General features: G+C 52.6%; 1 protein-coding gene across 1 annotated transcript; it reads right to left on the bottom strand.

Moving 5' to 3' along the window:
* Nucleotides 1-13,356: 13,356 nt before the first annotated feature.
* On the bottom strand, nucleotides 13,357-14,396 carry LOC134154797 (olfactory receptor 5B21-like). The gene is given in 2 exon segments (XM_062601453.1): nucleotides 13,357-13,937; nucleotides 13,940-14,396. Coding segments are annotated over 2 exon segments (1,038 nt in total).
* Between the last annotated feature and the right edge of the window lie 280 nt (nucleotides 14,397-14,676).

Below are 14,676 nucleotides of genomic sequence, written 5' to 3'. Positions count from 1 at the left end.
AGTCTGGAGGGGGAGGGGGTCTGAGCACCCAGCCCTTGCCCATCCTGGGCTATGCCCCACACGGGGGTCAGCAGAGAGCTGTACTCCAGGATTTTCTGGGAAAAGAGGGGCCTTGCAAGGCTGGTATTTTCCCCTCTGTCAGGATACAGAGACCTGTGTGGGGCTGGTCTAGGACGATGGCCCTGTGGCAGCTCCCCCAGTGTGTCCATACAACACAGGGAACACCCTGGGCTCTTCTCTCTTGCACCTTCCATGTCCTGGTGCCTTTCCCAGGACACCTACATTTGCCCCACAAGCACACAGCTCTGTGCTCCCACACTGCCCATTCACACACAGTAGCTGAATGGCAGCATTTTTCCTCTCCCATGACCGTGTGTGCTTGTGCCAGGCTCAGCTATTTGGTGTGCATCTCCTGGGGAAGGTAGCAGGCCGGGGAGGTTGCTAGAGATGGTGGACCTGTGGAGGACCTATGACATGGGGATGGCACTTCCATCTGTTTCCAAGCTGCCCTTGCAAACAGACTTTTTGGTGCAGAGGTTTGACCCCCTTTTGCAGGAGGACAGGGGCTGTGGCCATCTGGGGACAACATCTCTGAGACCAAAACATGCTCTGACAAGTTGGAAGCATAAAAGGATCCAAGGGGAAGGAGTACTGGTTCTCCTAAAGAAGTAGACACATATAGCCCCACAGGATCTGCAGGACACCCCAGCTTCCAGGACACAGGACACATTTCCTGTCAGAGCCAATTCCCAAATGGGGACTCACACCCAGGGAACACTGGCCTTGGATAGCCTCCTACCATGAGAGGATGGAGCTGGCCCCACAGGAGCCTTGGGGCTCAGGGCAGCCCCACCCCTGGGACTCAGGAGGCTGGGCTGCCCCAGGGTTGTCCCCTGAGCCAGATGGGACCTTCAGGCAGGGCTCTTGTGGCAGCCCCCACACTGTCCAGCCACCCTCACAGCCCAGGATCCACAGCCGTTGTTGTAGTTCACAGTCTTTATACAACACCTCAGGAAGGAGCTCCCAAAGCCTTTATCCTTGCTGGAGAGGTGCAGGAGCCTTGGGAAAAAGGAAATGGAATGCAAGTAGATGGTATCAGTCCAGGAGGCCTCCATCTGCCTTGCTTCCTTGCTCTCATCTTTCTCTCCATCCAGGGAGGAAGGATGGTCTTCCTGTCTTTTCAGCCCAAAATTCTCTCCAACATGTCCCTTGTTCATCTGCCTGTTGATGAGCAATATCAACGTGACCTTGTTTCCTTCTGTACCTGCTCCTTCCCATGGACCAGCTCTGAAGGGCAGTGGTGGAGTGTGACAGCAATGCCCAGCAGCACCCAGGGCTCACAGGGAAGTGAGGACACTGCTGTGGCATGGGAGAGACCACTCTGTGATGTGTCATGTCCCACTGTGACCTCAGTTCATGTCACGTGGGGCCTCAGTAGGTCATCGCCATGGAGATGGCACAGCCAGGGAGAGAGCAGAGAGATTTCCCATCATGTTCTGGAAAGGAATCACGTCCCCTCATCTAAGTTATTTTCCCAAAAAATCTGATAAATCCTTCAGGAACATCACCAGATGATGCCAAAAGCTGTGAAATATTTAAAATGAGGCACTGGAGAGGTCACTTTTGTGCTCCTGACCTGACTGGTCTGCACTGGGTAGACCTGTGCAGGAATCTGGGCTTTGGGGGCTGGATTGAGGCTTGGCATTTTTCAAAGACCAGGATCAAAGTCATGTGGCATGCCGCATGACAGCATAAAGTGTGACCAGGTGCTGAGATGCCTTGGTGAACCTCAACACTGGTTTCTCCTGTGGGTGGCTGTTCTGTGTAGAATAAAAGGATGCAGGTCAATATGGGACAGGGTGCAAGCTTTGTCCTTGTTTTTAAAAGTGCTCAGCAAAGTTTCTTCGTCCGCGGTGCTTGAGAGGGAGAGGAGATGCCAGAAAAGAGCAAACGTGCCCTTAATACACATCATTCACAGGGCTTTATCTGGGTCCCTGGTCCATGCCAGTCTCCAAAGCCATGGGGGAGACTAGGAAGCAAATCCGAGGAAATTTTCCCCTTTCCCATGAATTCTGCCCAGCTTTCCTTCTGCTTGCGTAGACACAAAGTAGACAGGGCAGAAAGCTAAAGGTGCAGATCTGAGGATCACAGCATCATCTAGGCGGTGCCAAGGGCTGAATAAGGCACCCAAAGAAGTAAAGGAGTCCTTCCTTTTGTGGTGACCCGGAAAGGCCCACCTCTCTGAGCCCGGAATGTGCCCTTGTGGCCAGGAAGGCCAACAGTATCCTGGGGTGCATTAGGAAGACTGTTGCCAGCAGGTTGAGGGAGGTGATCCTGCCCCTCTACTCAGCCCTGGTGAGGCCTCATCTCGAGTACTGTGTCCAGTTCTGGGATCCCCAGTACAAGAGAAACATGGGAACTTCTGGAAAGAGTACAGCGTAGGGCTACAAAAATGATTAAAGGACTGGAGCATCTCTCTTATGAAGGAAAGCTGTGACAGTTGGGCCTGTTTAAACTGGAGAAGAGAAGCCTGAGAGGGGATCTTATCAATGTCTATAAAGACCTTAAGGAAGGGTGTTAAGTGGATGGGGCTGGAATCTTCTCAGTGGTGCCAAGTGACAGGACAAGAGGCAATGGGCAAAAACTGAAACACGGGAAGTTCCACCTGAATATAAGGAAGAACTTCTTTATGGTGAGAGTGACAGAACACTAGAATAGGTTGCCCAGAGAGGCTGTGGAGTCTCCTTCTCTGGAGATATTCAAAAGGCACCTGGAGAAAATCCTGTCCAACATGCTCTAGTTGACTGTGCTTGAGCAGGAGGATGGGACCAGAGGATCTCCAAAGGTCCCCTCCAGTGTCAACCATTCTGTGATTCTGTGATCTCTCACAGTATTCAAGGGGGATGGAGCCTTCCTGCAAGAGTCACCCCAGGACAGTGCAAAGACGAGGAAGAGCAGGAAGGCTGGTTGTAGGGACATTCTCAAACTCCAGCAGCTGCAGAGATGGGAGCTGCTGCCATTGCAAACACCTAAATGAGCCAAAATGCATGTTCTGAGGTGCAGCACTGTCTTACAAGCTCTGCACCGGAGCCTGGACAGCAACACTTCAGTCTGTGGGCATGTCCTCAGAAGCCCAGACTCAAAAATGTGGAGGATTCAGGGAGCCAGGGCTGTACAGTCTCCCAGGAGAGGCAGGGCACCAGGGGGACGCAAGGTGTCAGGGGTTGTACCCAGGGGAGAAGCACTGCCCTGAGGTGATGCTGAAAAGCCTGGGGCCAATAGAGGTCCAAAGATGAGAACTGCTTTCCCTAAGCTCAACTAGGAGGAAAACTGGACACAATTCATGGGAAAGGGGAACACTTTCCCAGATTTGCCACCTGATCTCCCCTATGGCTTTGGAGCCTGGGAAGGACCAGCGTCCCTGGTAAAGCTCTCTGGATGATGTGTACTAAGGGCACGTTTGCTCTTTTGTGGTATCTCATCTCCACCTCAAGCACTGCAGACGAAAAGCTTTGCTGAGCACTTTTAAAAACAAAGAATCTGTTTTGGTGCTTCAGGGCGGAAGACCACATCCTGTCCTATGCTGTTCTACAGCCTACTTCTGCAAAGAGTGTGACCCACAGTAGTTATCAGTTTTGAAGCTCACCAAAGCGAACCACAGAATAAACCAGTTTTGAAGCTCACTAAAAGCATGTCAGTGCATGGTCAGACTTTGTGCTGTCATGTGGATGCCATATGACTCTGATCCTGTCTTTGAAAGGTGTCAACCTCCAATCCAACCCCCAAGCCCCAGCTTCCTGCAGAGGTCTGCCCAGTGCAGAGACCTGTTCGTGCAGGATCCTAAAATGATCCCTCTAGTGCTTCATTTTAAATATTTCACATCCTTCGGCACCATCTGGAGATGTTCCTGAAGGGTTTATTAGAAATATTTGGAACTTAACTGGGGTGAGGGGAGGTGACTACTTTACAGGATGTGAGGGGAAATCTCTGTGCTCTCTCCCTCGCTGTGCCATCTCCATGGCAATGACCTACTGAGCCCCCAAGTGACGCGAGCTGAGGTCACAGTGGGATGTGACACATCACAGGAAGGTCTCCCTGGTGACACGGTGAGGTCCTCACTTCCCTGCAAGGCCCAAGTGCTGCTGGGCACTGCTCTCATGCTCCCCACTGCTGCCCTTCAGAGCTGCTTCATGGCAAGCAGCAGGGACAGGAGGCAGCGGGAACATGTTGGGACTGCTCGCTAACAGGCAGAGGAGCAGGGACATGTTGGAGAGGAGTTTGGGGTGACCAGACAGGAAGAGTATCCTTCCTCCCTGCATAGAGAGGTGAGCTGAGGGCAAGGGACCAAGCCAGACGGAGGCTCCTGCACTGACACTATCAGCTTAGACTCTAGCTGTTTATTCCCGTCTCCTATGCTCTGCACCAAGGGTAAGGGCTGCAGGGGCTCCTTCCTGACATGTCCCACAGAGACAGTTAACTGCAAAAATGGCTGTGGGCCCTGATCTGTGGGGTGGCTGGACAGTGTGGGGGCTGCCACAAGAGCCCTGCCTGAGGGTGCTGCCTGGTTCAGGGGACAATGTGGCAGCCTGGACTGCTGGGTCCTGGGAATGGGGCTGCCCTGAGCCCCAAGGCTCCTGAGCTCCTGGGGCTCCTCAGCCCTGTGGAGTGATACACCCCCCCAAGGCCCAGCCCAGCCCCACACATAGCAGACCCTGCCTGGCCATGACCTGGCACAGCACAAGGGCTGCCGAGCTCCAGGGCTGCCATGGGGAGGGGGCAGGGGCAGAAGGGGCGAGAGGCCCTGCCCTGCCCTCAGGGCAGCAGCACACTGCCCGTGGGCTCCAGCGTCCCGGCCATGCCCAGGGCGCCCACGCCAGCACCAGGGCTGGCACCAGCACAGGCCCCAGGGCTTCCTCCCACGCCCGGCATGCACACAGGGTGCAGGGCAGCGAGGAGCCCTGCAGGGCCCCTGCGGCAGAGCCCAGCCATGCGGGGCAGCAGCTGGGCCCCAGGGCCCTGATCTGCACGGGCACCCAGCGCCAGGCTGCCCCAAGGCCCCATGGCACCCAACGCTGCCGCCCAGAAGATGGCGCCGTCCCGCGGTGGGGAGGAGAGGGGAGCGTCACACAGGACCACAGCGTTGCCATGGCAGCGCCCGGGGGATGCAAGGACAGGGGGCGGGGCTGTGTCTGACTGACGGCTCTGCCAGCCAATCGGAGCACAGCCTGTGGCTCAGCCCTGCGGAAGGAGCCAGACGCCTGCGCTGTGGGGCGGCTTCTCCCTCTGCCTGGGCCGTGAGGCCCTGCTGCCTCCAGCCCCGTGGTCGCTGCTTCCGTGTGATGCTCCTGTCAGGAAATGCTCCCCAGAATCACTTGCAGGCCTTTCCCCAGCTCCTGTGACAGGCACGCGGATGTGGTGGTGACTGTGATCTCTTCCTGAGTCCCTGATGGGCCAGAGTCAGCCTCACGGCTGTAAGTGCAGACCTGGCGTCTGACTTGGGGCTTCTTCCTCAGGACAGGCTTGTACCCCTGCACCAGTCTCTGAGGGAGTCCAGCCAGAATTTTTATACTTCTAAATGAATTAAGAGCTGGTGTGAGCAGTGACATTGGGAATCTCTGATTTCCAGTGTCTGTGTGCTGCAGAAAACTCTGCCCCATCAAAACCCCAGGGGGCTGTTGAGCTTTTTCTCCAAGATGTGGATGATATCTCTGAGGGTTGATGTGTCCTGAGGGTCCCCTAGCTGCTGCCATGACTGGTCGTGTGCCCTGTGTCCCTGATGTATAGCTGCATGATGGGTGGCAGCCCTCTGTGAGGTGAGGAGTGGGCATGTGGTGTGTCAGAGTGGTGGGGTACCTTGTGGTGGGCAGAGACGATACCCCAGTGTCCTGGTGCTCATCACAGGAGGAGGTGTCTGGAGAGAGCAGTGCTCTTTGTGAGGAGTGCCTTAGGCTGAGGGGATGAGGATCACTGTGTGGTGAGGAGGTGGCTTGGCTTGCAGGAGCCAGGTACCTTGATGGTGTGAGGCAGGGATGCTGGCAGCCTGCTGCCTTCTATGCAATGAGGTTCAGGCCTTGTGTTTCCTCAGCTCTTGCCAGGATGTGCAGGCAGGATGCTGCCTAAAGGGCAGGGAGTGTTTCTGCTTGCTCTGAAGTGTGAACCAAGGCTGCTTTTTCCCTTTCTGCTCGCTTGCTTTTCTTCATGAGAGCTTTCCCTTGCAGCAGAGTTTGCTGAGGGAGGAGAGGGCCATGTGTGTTGCTCATTGCTGGCTGGGCGTTAGTGTGCTGGAAGCTCCTTGGAGGAGTGAAAGCTTTGTGGAGAGAGGGTCTTTATATACGGGTAATTATGTTCCTAGGAGATGAATTGGAAGGTGCTGGTCCCTTGCTGTGCCAGATCTCCCTAGACAAGGAGTCCCTTTGAGTAGGCAAGCCAAGCAAGAGTGCCCTGCGAGGGCTGCACCTCTCCTCCTCCCAGCTGCAGTCTCTGAATTCTCACATCATCCTGCTGTCTGCGCTGCAGCAGGGACACAAGAGAGCAGCCCACATGCAGGCAGGAGTGTGCTAGGTGTGGTGTTGTTAGGTGCTGCCACTGCTGACATGGGCAAGGCGCTGTGTTTTCTCCTGAGCCTTGAATGGGTGTGAGGAGCCCCACTTAGCTCTAGATGCATTGCTGCAAGTAGCTGGAGCCAAGGGAGTGGTGGTGAGCACAGCCGTCATCCAAGGAAGTTGCCATCTTTTGGGCAGGCATTGAGGACCTTGTGTGCTTGAAGCCCTTGACCCTTGGTGTTTTCTGCCTGAGCACTTTTAGAGTTGCCCCTCCTTTTTTGAGGGGAGAGTCCCAGAGCTTTTGCAGTGTAACCACTCTTGTTTTCGATCTCGTCCCTGCTGAGGCCTGAGGGGATAGTCTCCCTGCACTGCTGAGTAGTCAGGGTGCCCATGAGGGGAGCCCTGAGGGTCAAATACTTTGTAAGAGAGGAAAGAGAAATGGTCCTTCCTCCAGCCTGCACCCTCATGCCAGTTTAGAGGACAGTGTCTTGCACGAAAAATGGGTAAAAACAAGCTTGGCTCTCCCACACCTTCTGTGAGGCATGTCGGGAGGCAGTGTGTCACAGCACAGTGGGTGCCCTGTGGAGGGGGTGGAGACCCCAGTGTGTTGGTGCTGTGTGCAGGAGGAGGTGTCTGGAGGGAGCAGTGCTATGGGAGCCCTGCCAGGCTGGGAGAAGGGAGCACTGTAAGGTGAGGACTTGAGTTCACTCCCAGGGCCCAGTGTGCCGTCACAGTATCCTTCCTGGGAATGTGATGTGGGGATTGTTGGTGACTGTGTTCCCTCCTTGGAGCATCCTTGTGTGACCCAGAGATGCTCACTGTTTGCTGATGCCTTAATGACTTTCTGTTGAATCCGGACACTCATTGCATCTTCCCATTGGAGGCCCTAAGCCATTCGAGTCCTTCAGAGAGATGGGGAGTTACTCAAATGAGTCAGAGCCATTTCTCCTCTTTGTGCCTGCCCAGACCCTTACAGATAGTGGGGATGCGAACTCACAGGAAGTCAGACCCGTTGGGGTGATGGGTGGCTTTGAGGTGCCTGTCTTTGGTCAGCACTCAAGGTGGCAGCTCCAAAGCCACTGGTCCCTTGGGAATGCAGTCCTAAAATAGCAAATGTATTGAGCCTGCAATGGTGGAGGACCTGTAGAGGTGGGGGTCCAGCAGCCTGATCAAGGCATGGCCCAGAGGCTGAGGATGCTCCAGTCCTTGTACCGTCAAGTTCTGAATATCTCCCAGGATGGAGATTCACAATCTCTCTGGGCCTTCTCTTGCCTGGGCTGAACATACCCAGCTCTTCCAGCCTCTCCTTATCTGCCCCATGCTTCAGCCCCTGACCGTTTTAGTGTCCTTGTGCTGGACTTCCTCCTGTGTGTCAGTGCCTTTCAGGAACTGGGAAGCTCAGACAAGACCAAGCATCCAAAAAAAGGGCCTTAGTTTTGCCAAAACCAGGAGTCCAGTGTCTCCAAGGGCCCAGATGTCTGTGCTCTGATGATTGTTCGGTTCAGTACAGAGGGGAGACATTTGCCCCAGGCTGCTGTGACTATGTAAGGCCAGCAGAACTGATAATAACCCTCCAATTCTTTCTTTCTAGGTTCCTCCACTCATGTAGGCTCCCAGTGCAGTGCTAGTGCCCACATGGCTGGTGGGAGGATGCCAGGGTACATCGCTGTAGCTGTCAACATCTTTACCAAGATCATGACCCTCTGAAAGCAGCTGCAAGTGACTGAGGTGAGGCTACATATGGATGCGAAGGCTCCCCTCAATGCACCTGGCTTCCATGGGTGACAGGGTGTGAGTTCACCTCCTGGTACCTCTGCTCTCCTTCTGCTTCCTCACGTCACAAATGCTATTACTACTGGCCTGCTCAGCAAATGCTATTGTGCCCCTCCTTTCCTATGGGGCTATAAAATGGCCAGTAAGATGAATTAAAGACTCTCTTCTTAAAGTGCAGCATGTCTTGAAGGCCTATGTCTAAGTGCCTGAAAGCCTCCTGTGTGTGAGCTGAGGAAGTCTCGCAGTGCTTGGGCTTCTCACCCTGCAAGGGATGAAGATGTGCCCAGTGCCAGGCAGCACGTGGCACCAAGGCATCAGCCAGTGCCCCACGAGTACAGGTACAGAGCCAGGTCTCCTGCTCCATGGCCTGTGCCCCCAGGGCAGCTAGCATTTCAGCAGACCTCCAGTCTGGGGTGGTCTCATTGCTTGGGTCTCAGTTCAAAGACTCTGCACCCTTTCTCCCTTCACAGAGCCTCCCTGCCCAACTGATGAAAGGAAAGGGACAGAGGTTGCTTTGGGCTCAGGAGACCTGCAGGACCTCCAAGCATTTCTGAATTGTGTCTGTAACTTCAGCATTAGAAAACAAATCCCCTAACCATTGTCCCCAGGTGGAGGTTCATGGCATGGTGGGGTCCAGGGACGAGGCAGCAGCCTGCTGTGCCCACAGGGAGCAGCATCCTTCCCTCTGAAAGCAGCAGCATTGCCCAAGGAGCCAGCTGTGGCCCTGGTCTTGTGCTCAGTTTTTTCCACATGCCTTGTGAGCCCAGAGTGCCTTGGCCACTTTCTGGTGTCACCACAAGAGCTTCTGTGTGTGTCTGGGCTGAGTAGCCAAGGGAAGGCAGTGAGCAGAGCAGTGCCTGGGGAGTGTGCAAGGGGTGAGTGTCCTGCATCCTGAAGGGAATGGCTCTGGGGATTTGTCCTGCCTGTGGCTTTGGTGTGGTGATCCAGAGAGCTGTGCAGACAGGCAGACTCATGGCTGTTTCTGACGGATGACCAGTTGTCTTTAAGTTCCTGTTGATTTTTCCTGCCTTGAGGACACACCCTGGGAAACTGCTAGTCCCCTCCTGCTGCATAGACCTGTCCCAATGGCTCTTGTGTCTGGAGAGAGTTTGTTACTGGCAGTTTTGGGAGCTTCTCTGTCCCCCCTCTCCTGTTCTTTCTGAAGAGAGGGAGAGGAAGCAACAGCCATATGGTTGCAGGTGGGAGAAAGCCTCACTTGTCTCCCATGGGAGCAAGCACTGAGCTGCTCACCTTCCCCACCGGGGAGAAGTGGTGAGAGTCATGAAACCCAAGACACATGTTTGTAAGCAGTGGTTCCCAGGAGAGCTGGGAGCACAGATGTCCCACTGTTATCTCTGAAGTACAAATAAAGAGTTTAAGACATGCAGTCACATCTGGCCATTCCAGCGTGTCTGACTTCCCTGAGTACCTCATATGCCAGCAGAAGGTGGCAGGCCGTGAAAACAGCCAGGCCGAACATGGCTTGGATGCTCAGAGTGACTTTTTTTCCCCTGGTGTGCCTGATAGGTCAGTTAAAGGCACATGTATGATACGTGTGCCTGTAAAGTCACTCGGGACTATGTTAATGACAGGTCAGTAGAAGGCACGTTCCTTGGATGCTGCTTGTGAGGTCACTTTGTTCTCTGGGGTTGATTGACCATCAGCAGGCTCTTGGTTGGTGCAGGTTCCTGTGCTGTCACCTTTGTGTATTCTCCAAATAAACAAGAAACTGATTAATAGCTTCAGTGTGGACTTTGAGGTCCTTTCTGCCTGAGTACCTGATAGGCCAGCAGCAGGCTCATGGGGAGGATGGGTGCTTGTGAGGTCCCTTTATCCTCAGTACCTGATAGGCAAGCTGCTGGCACCTGGCTTGGATGCTGACTGTGAGGTGACTTCTGCCTCAGCACCTCAGAGGCCAGGGAGAGGCACCTACCTGCTGTTTGTGCAGATTGGGAGGTGCTTCTGCCTCAGTCCGTGATAGGCCAGCAGTAGGCACATGGCTTCGAGGCTGAGTGTAAAGTCAATGTAGCCTTGGTATGCACATTGCTGCTGCTGCCACTTGCGAGGTCAATGGTGAGTCAGTAACTGATAGGACAACTGCAGGGACACAGTTTCAGGGCTTAATGTGAGGCCCCTTTTCAATCCATACCTGGTAGAGCAGCGTCATGGAGATTACTGGTGGCTTGTCTTGGTTACTGCCCTTTTCCTACCTTTGATCCTTCCCTAAACACTCCATAGTAAGTCTTGCACCATCCCAGCATTCCAAAATGACTCTCATACACCCATAGGCAGTAACTCCCATCCTCAGTCTGCAAGGCCATCCTGGGAGGCTCTCCCATTGGGTGTATGTGAGTCTTACACACGGATATGTTGGATCTGCTCTGAACGAATGTTTCTCCTCAGTAATTTGTAATTATTTCTCTGAAAACACGGTGATTCATGTCCTAGAAATGCTGATTCTTCCTCTTTCTTTCTTAGGGAAGTATGAGGAGTTAGGTCAGATTAAAATGCTATGTGGGTTATGTGTGTAATCCCACCTGACCACGATAAATGTCCTGAGGACATCAACTCCATAGTGCATTTCCTTGCACTGATCATAACTGGTAGGGGCCATAGCATCCATAGATCTAACTTACTAAGACCTTTTCAACCTCTGTGTGCCTCCGCTCCCCCCTGCAAAAGGATGTGTCAGACGTTCAAGAGCCAAGATCTAAAACAAATTAAAGTGATGGAAGTGCAAGCCAGGCAGACAATAGCACTATTTAAAAGTTTAAACGACAACAAACATATTGAGCAGCAATTGTGCACTGAGATTAAAGGCATGCTGGAGGATTTTATTGAACACCATCTGAAGGATGCCTAGGAACTCTTTGGGTGCATCCAGGTATCTGGAAGGTGTTTTGGATGCTCTCCAGTGTGCTACCATCACAGTACAGTGATCCTCCAGAGCAGGATGTGAGTGTCACGTCATGCCAAACTGAGTATCTCAGATTGTGGTCTAGGCTCACTTTGTCATCATTAGAGAGACAGCGGAAGATCTGGAAGAATCTGGAAGATGATCTGTCTTCTTCTGAGGGAGACACAGAAATAAGCCCAGTGAATCAGTCTGGCTCCTTTTTCTGCCAGTGGTCAGCAAGTCAGTTTTGAAAAGATGTTACCTCAGATCCTTGTTCCACCCTGATCCTCTTCCCTAGACATTCCTTAGTCAGTTTTGCACAGCCCCCCAAGCACCTCTTGAATATCCAAAGTCTTAATGTCTTGTTTCCCACTTCTTATCTATTACAAACTCTAGGTTGGCCCTCTCCAAAGCTACGCTTGTACTTTCTTCATGACACATCAATTAATGACTGGGGAATGTTGGTCTCGGCATCATCTCTGTTACTCCTTGTCTATCATGTTTGTGTCTATGTGGGTTTTTTAAGTGCTTTCTCTTTACTTATTATCCCTTTTGCACTGGAATGGTCTGAGACCAGATAATCTTCATGAAGCAGATGCTCTCACATTATGCATACCCTTACGTCAGCCAGACAAGCGTACTGACCAGCAGCTTGTTGACATGGAACTGCTCCCTTTCTTTGCCCCTCCCTTCCATTTCACCATTCTTCCTCTTCTTGATTCCCCTGGATCTCCTCTTTTCCCCACTTTTGGCCTTCTGCCTGGACATCTCAGAATAAGCTTTCTACATTCCCCTAATCCTCGTAAAACATGCCAGACCAAATTCTACGCAGTGTGACAGCCTCTCTCCAATATCCCCGGAAGAGTCTCCCCTTTCCCAGGAGACCCCGGATAATTTTGTGCCCTTGTGATCAGTTAATGGATCGGGGCTTGATCCTCTGCAGGTCCATAGTGGGAAGGTTTACTCAGTGCCCATCCATCAGTGACCTGAGAGCTCTGGTCTCTGTCATCTGCTGCTCAGTACTCTAGAGGGCTCGTTGCTATTCAGAGGAACCTCAACGCACTGCAGATTTGGGCTGGCAGGAGCCTCCTGAAATTCAGGCAAGGAAAGGAGAGAGTCTTGAACCTGGGGTGGGATAACCCCAGTAGCCCTGTGCAAAAGGTGAGCACAGGCCTGACTGATGAGAGATCAGCTTTTCAGAAGAGGACTTGTGACTCTTGGTGAGAAAGCTGAAGAGGATTCAGGAGTGTTTCTTGGTGGCAAATACCATCAAGTAGGATGAGACTCCCAAGGTCCCATAGCACAGGGAGATAAAGGAGTTGAGATGCATGGGGAATGTGGTCCCCAGGCCCACCCCTGTCCTAGGCTCTGGAGGACTGGTAAAAGCTTTGCAATAGGAATGAGGGCTGGGGAGAGAAGCCTGATGCTCCAAGAGTAAAGGAGTTGGGAGGAAGGATGATAGTGCCATCTCCCTACAAGAAGGTGATGGGTGAGGAGCAGAGCTGCAGCTGGAGTCAGAGAAGAACAGCTGGAGTGGGTTTTGCTGTTACCTCAGTGGACAGGGACAGTGTGGAAGAGGGAGGCCCAGGTGTTGCTTGAATCTCTTTTGCTAACCCTCAGCAACAGGAACTGCCTGCCTCACTCAGGCTTTTCCATTTCCTCTTGCTGCTGGAGAAGGCATGACTGCTCACCCCATCCAACCACTTGTTGTAACCCTAGCTGGTCCTTGAGGTTGTGCCAAGCCAAAGGAGGGAATATAGTTGAGGTGGGTTTAACCCACCTGAGCCCCCAAACAGAAACGGCACATTTTTCCTTAGAAGTCCAGAGAGATGTAATATTCACTGCCGGCTGACATGCCAGCTTCTACCCTAGAAATGTGCAATGCTGAGGGAGATGTCTCCCATCTCAGGGACCAAAAGCAAGATGGATCCCCCCAGGCGTGCCCGTGGAAGGAATTCATCTGCCATCCCAAATTTATTCCTTCCAGATTCTCCGAGAAAGAAAACAGTTGATACATGTAGGAACAGCACACTCCTTATAATCAAAGAAAAAGTTAATGCATGACCTTTTTAACTTTTTCTAAAATAAAAGCATTTCTTTCCACAGAGCTTTCCCTTTCCTCCCATTAGCACTCCACAGGCAATCTCAAGGCCGCACACTTCTAAAGAGATCTTGCAGTACACAGTACTTGGCTTTGTAGAAGTTAGAAGTTGTTTGTGCCCATGTCAACTGGCATGAGCCCTGGGTACCACCCAAATCTTTCCTGAGTGCTTTCCTCAGGGCCTTCCTGAGCTCCTTGCTCTGCAGACTGTAGGTGAGGAGATTGACCAGGGTGGTGAGGATGGTGTAGAAGGAGAACACCTTGTTGAGCTGGCTGAGTCTGGAGGTTCTGGGCAGCATGTAGACAATGATGAGGGTGCCATAGAAAACAGTGACAACAGTGAGGTTCGAGGAGCAGGTGGAGAAGGCCTTCTGCATGCCCATGCTGGAGGGGATCCTCAGGATGGCAATTATGATGGACACGTAGGAGGCCAGCGTGATCAGGAAGGGGAAGACTGAATCCAGGAGAGTCAGGATGAAAGTTACTATTTTAACTACACTGGTGTCAGTGCAGGCGAGCTCCAGCAAAGGAGTAAAATCAGAGAAGAAGTTGTCAGTTGCAGCAGGGCCACAGAACTTTAACCTTGATAAGAAGACAGTGGCTACTATAGAAAAGACCAAACCCCCAGCCAAGACCCAGCTGCCATCAGGAGACAAACCTTCCAGGTCATGAGGCTTGCATAGAGCAGGGGCTGGCGTATGGCCAAGTACCGATCATAGGACATGGATGCCAGCAGGAAACATTCTGTAACTGCAAAACCAATGAAGAAATAGAGCTGAGTCATACAACCCTGAGCAGAGATAGTCCTGTCCCCAGTCAGGAAGCTGGCCAACAGCTGGGGCAGGATGGTGGAGCTGCAGCAGGTCTCTACAAAGGACAGATTGCCCAAGAAGAAGTACATGGAGCTGTGCAGATGCTGGTCTGCCACCACCAGCACAACAATGAGGCTGTTCCCAACCACGGTCACCAAGTAGATCAGGAGCAAGAGTAGGAAGAGTGGTATATGGAGTGAGGGGATGTTCCCCATTCCCAGCAGGAGGAACTCACTTGATGATGTGCAGTTATTCCCTTTCTCTTTCTCCATACGATGTTGTATGTGTACAACATCGACAAGGGTGACTATGAACTACTTGATGCCTTCTGTGCTCTTCAGCCATGTTTCCTAGGGCCACACCTCAGTCTACCATGTCTCTATTCTTTCCCTCACATAATAGAGCAGAACTGTGAGGAAAGAACTGAGTCTAAGGAAATGCCAGGCCAAAAATCTGGGCATCTGAGGGAAAGAGTAAGTATGTGCGTGAGAGCTCACAGCACAAGTCTGGAAAAGCCAAGTGGCGGTGACCCTGCTGAGGTGCCAAAGATCC

Source organism: Rhea pennata, unplaced genomic scaffold (genome assembly GCF_028389875.1).
Source record: "Rhea pennata isolate bPtePen1 unplaced genomic scaffold, bPtePen1.pri scaffold_44, whole genome shotgun sequence".
Taxonomy (NCBI): Eukaryota; Metazoa; Chordata; class Aves; order Rheiformes; family Rheidae; genus Rhea; species Rhea pennata.
Note: the sequence above shows the minus strand (reverse complement) of the source record. Positions and strands in the feature narration are given on the sequence as shown.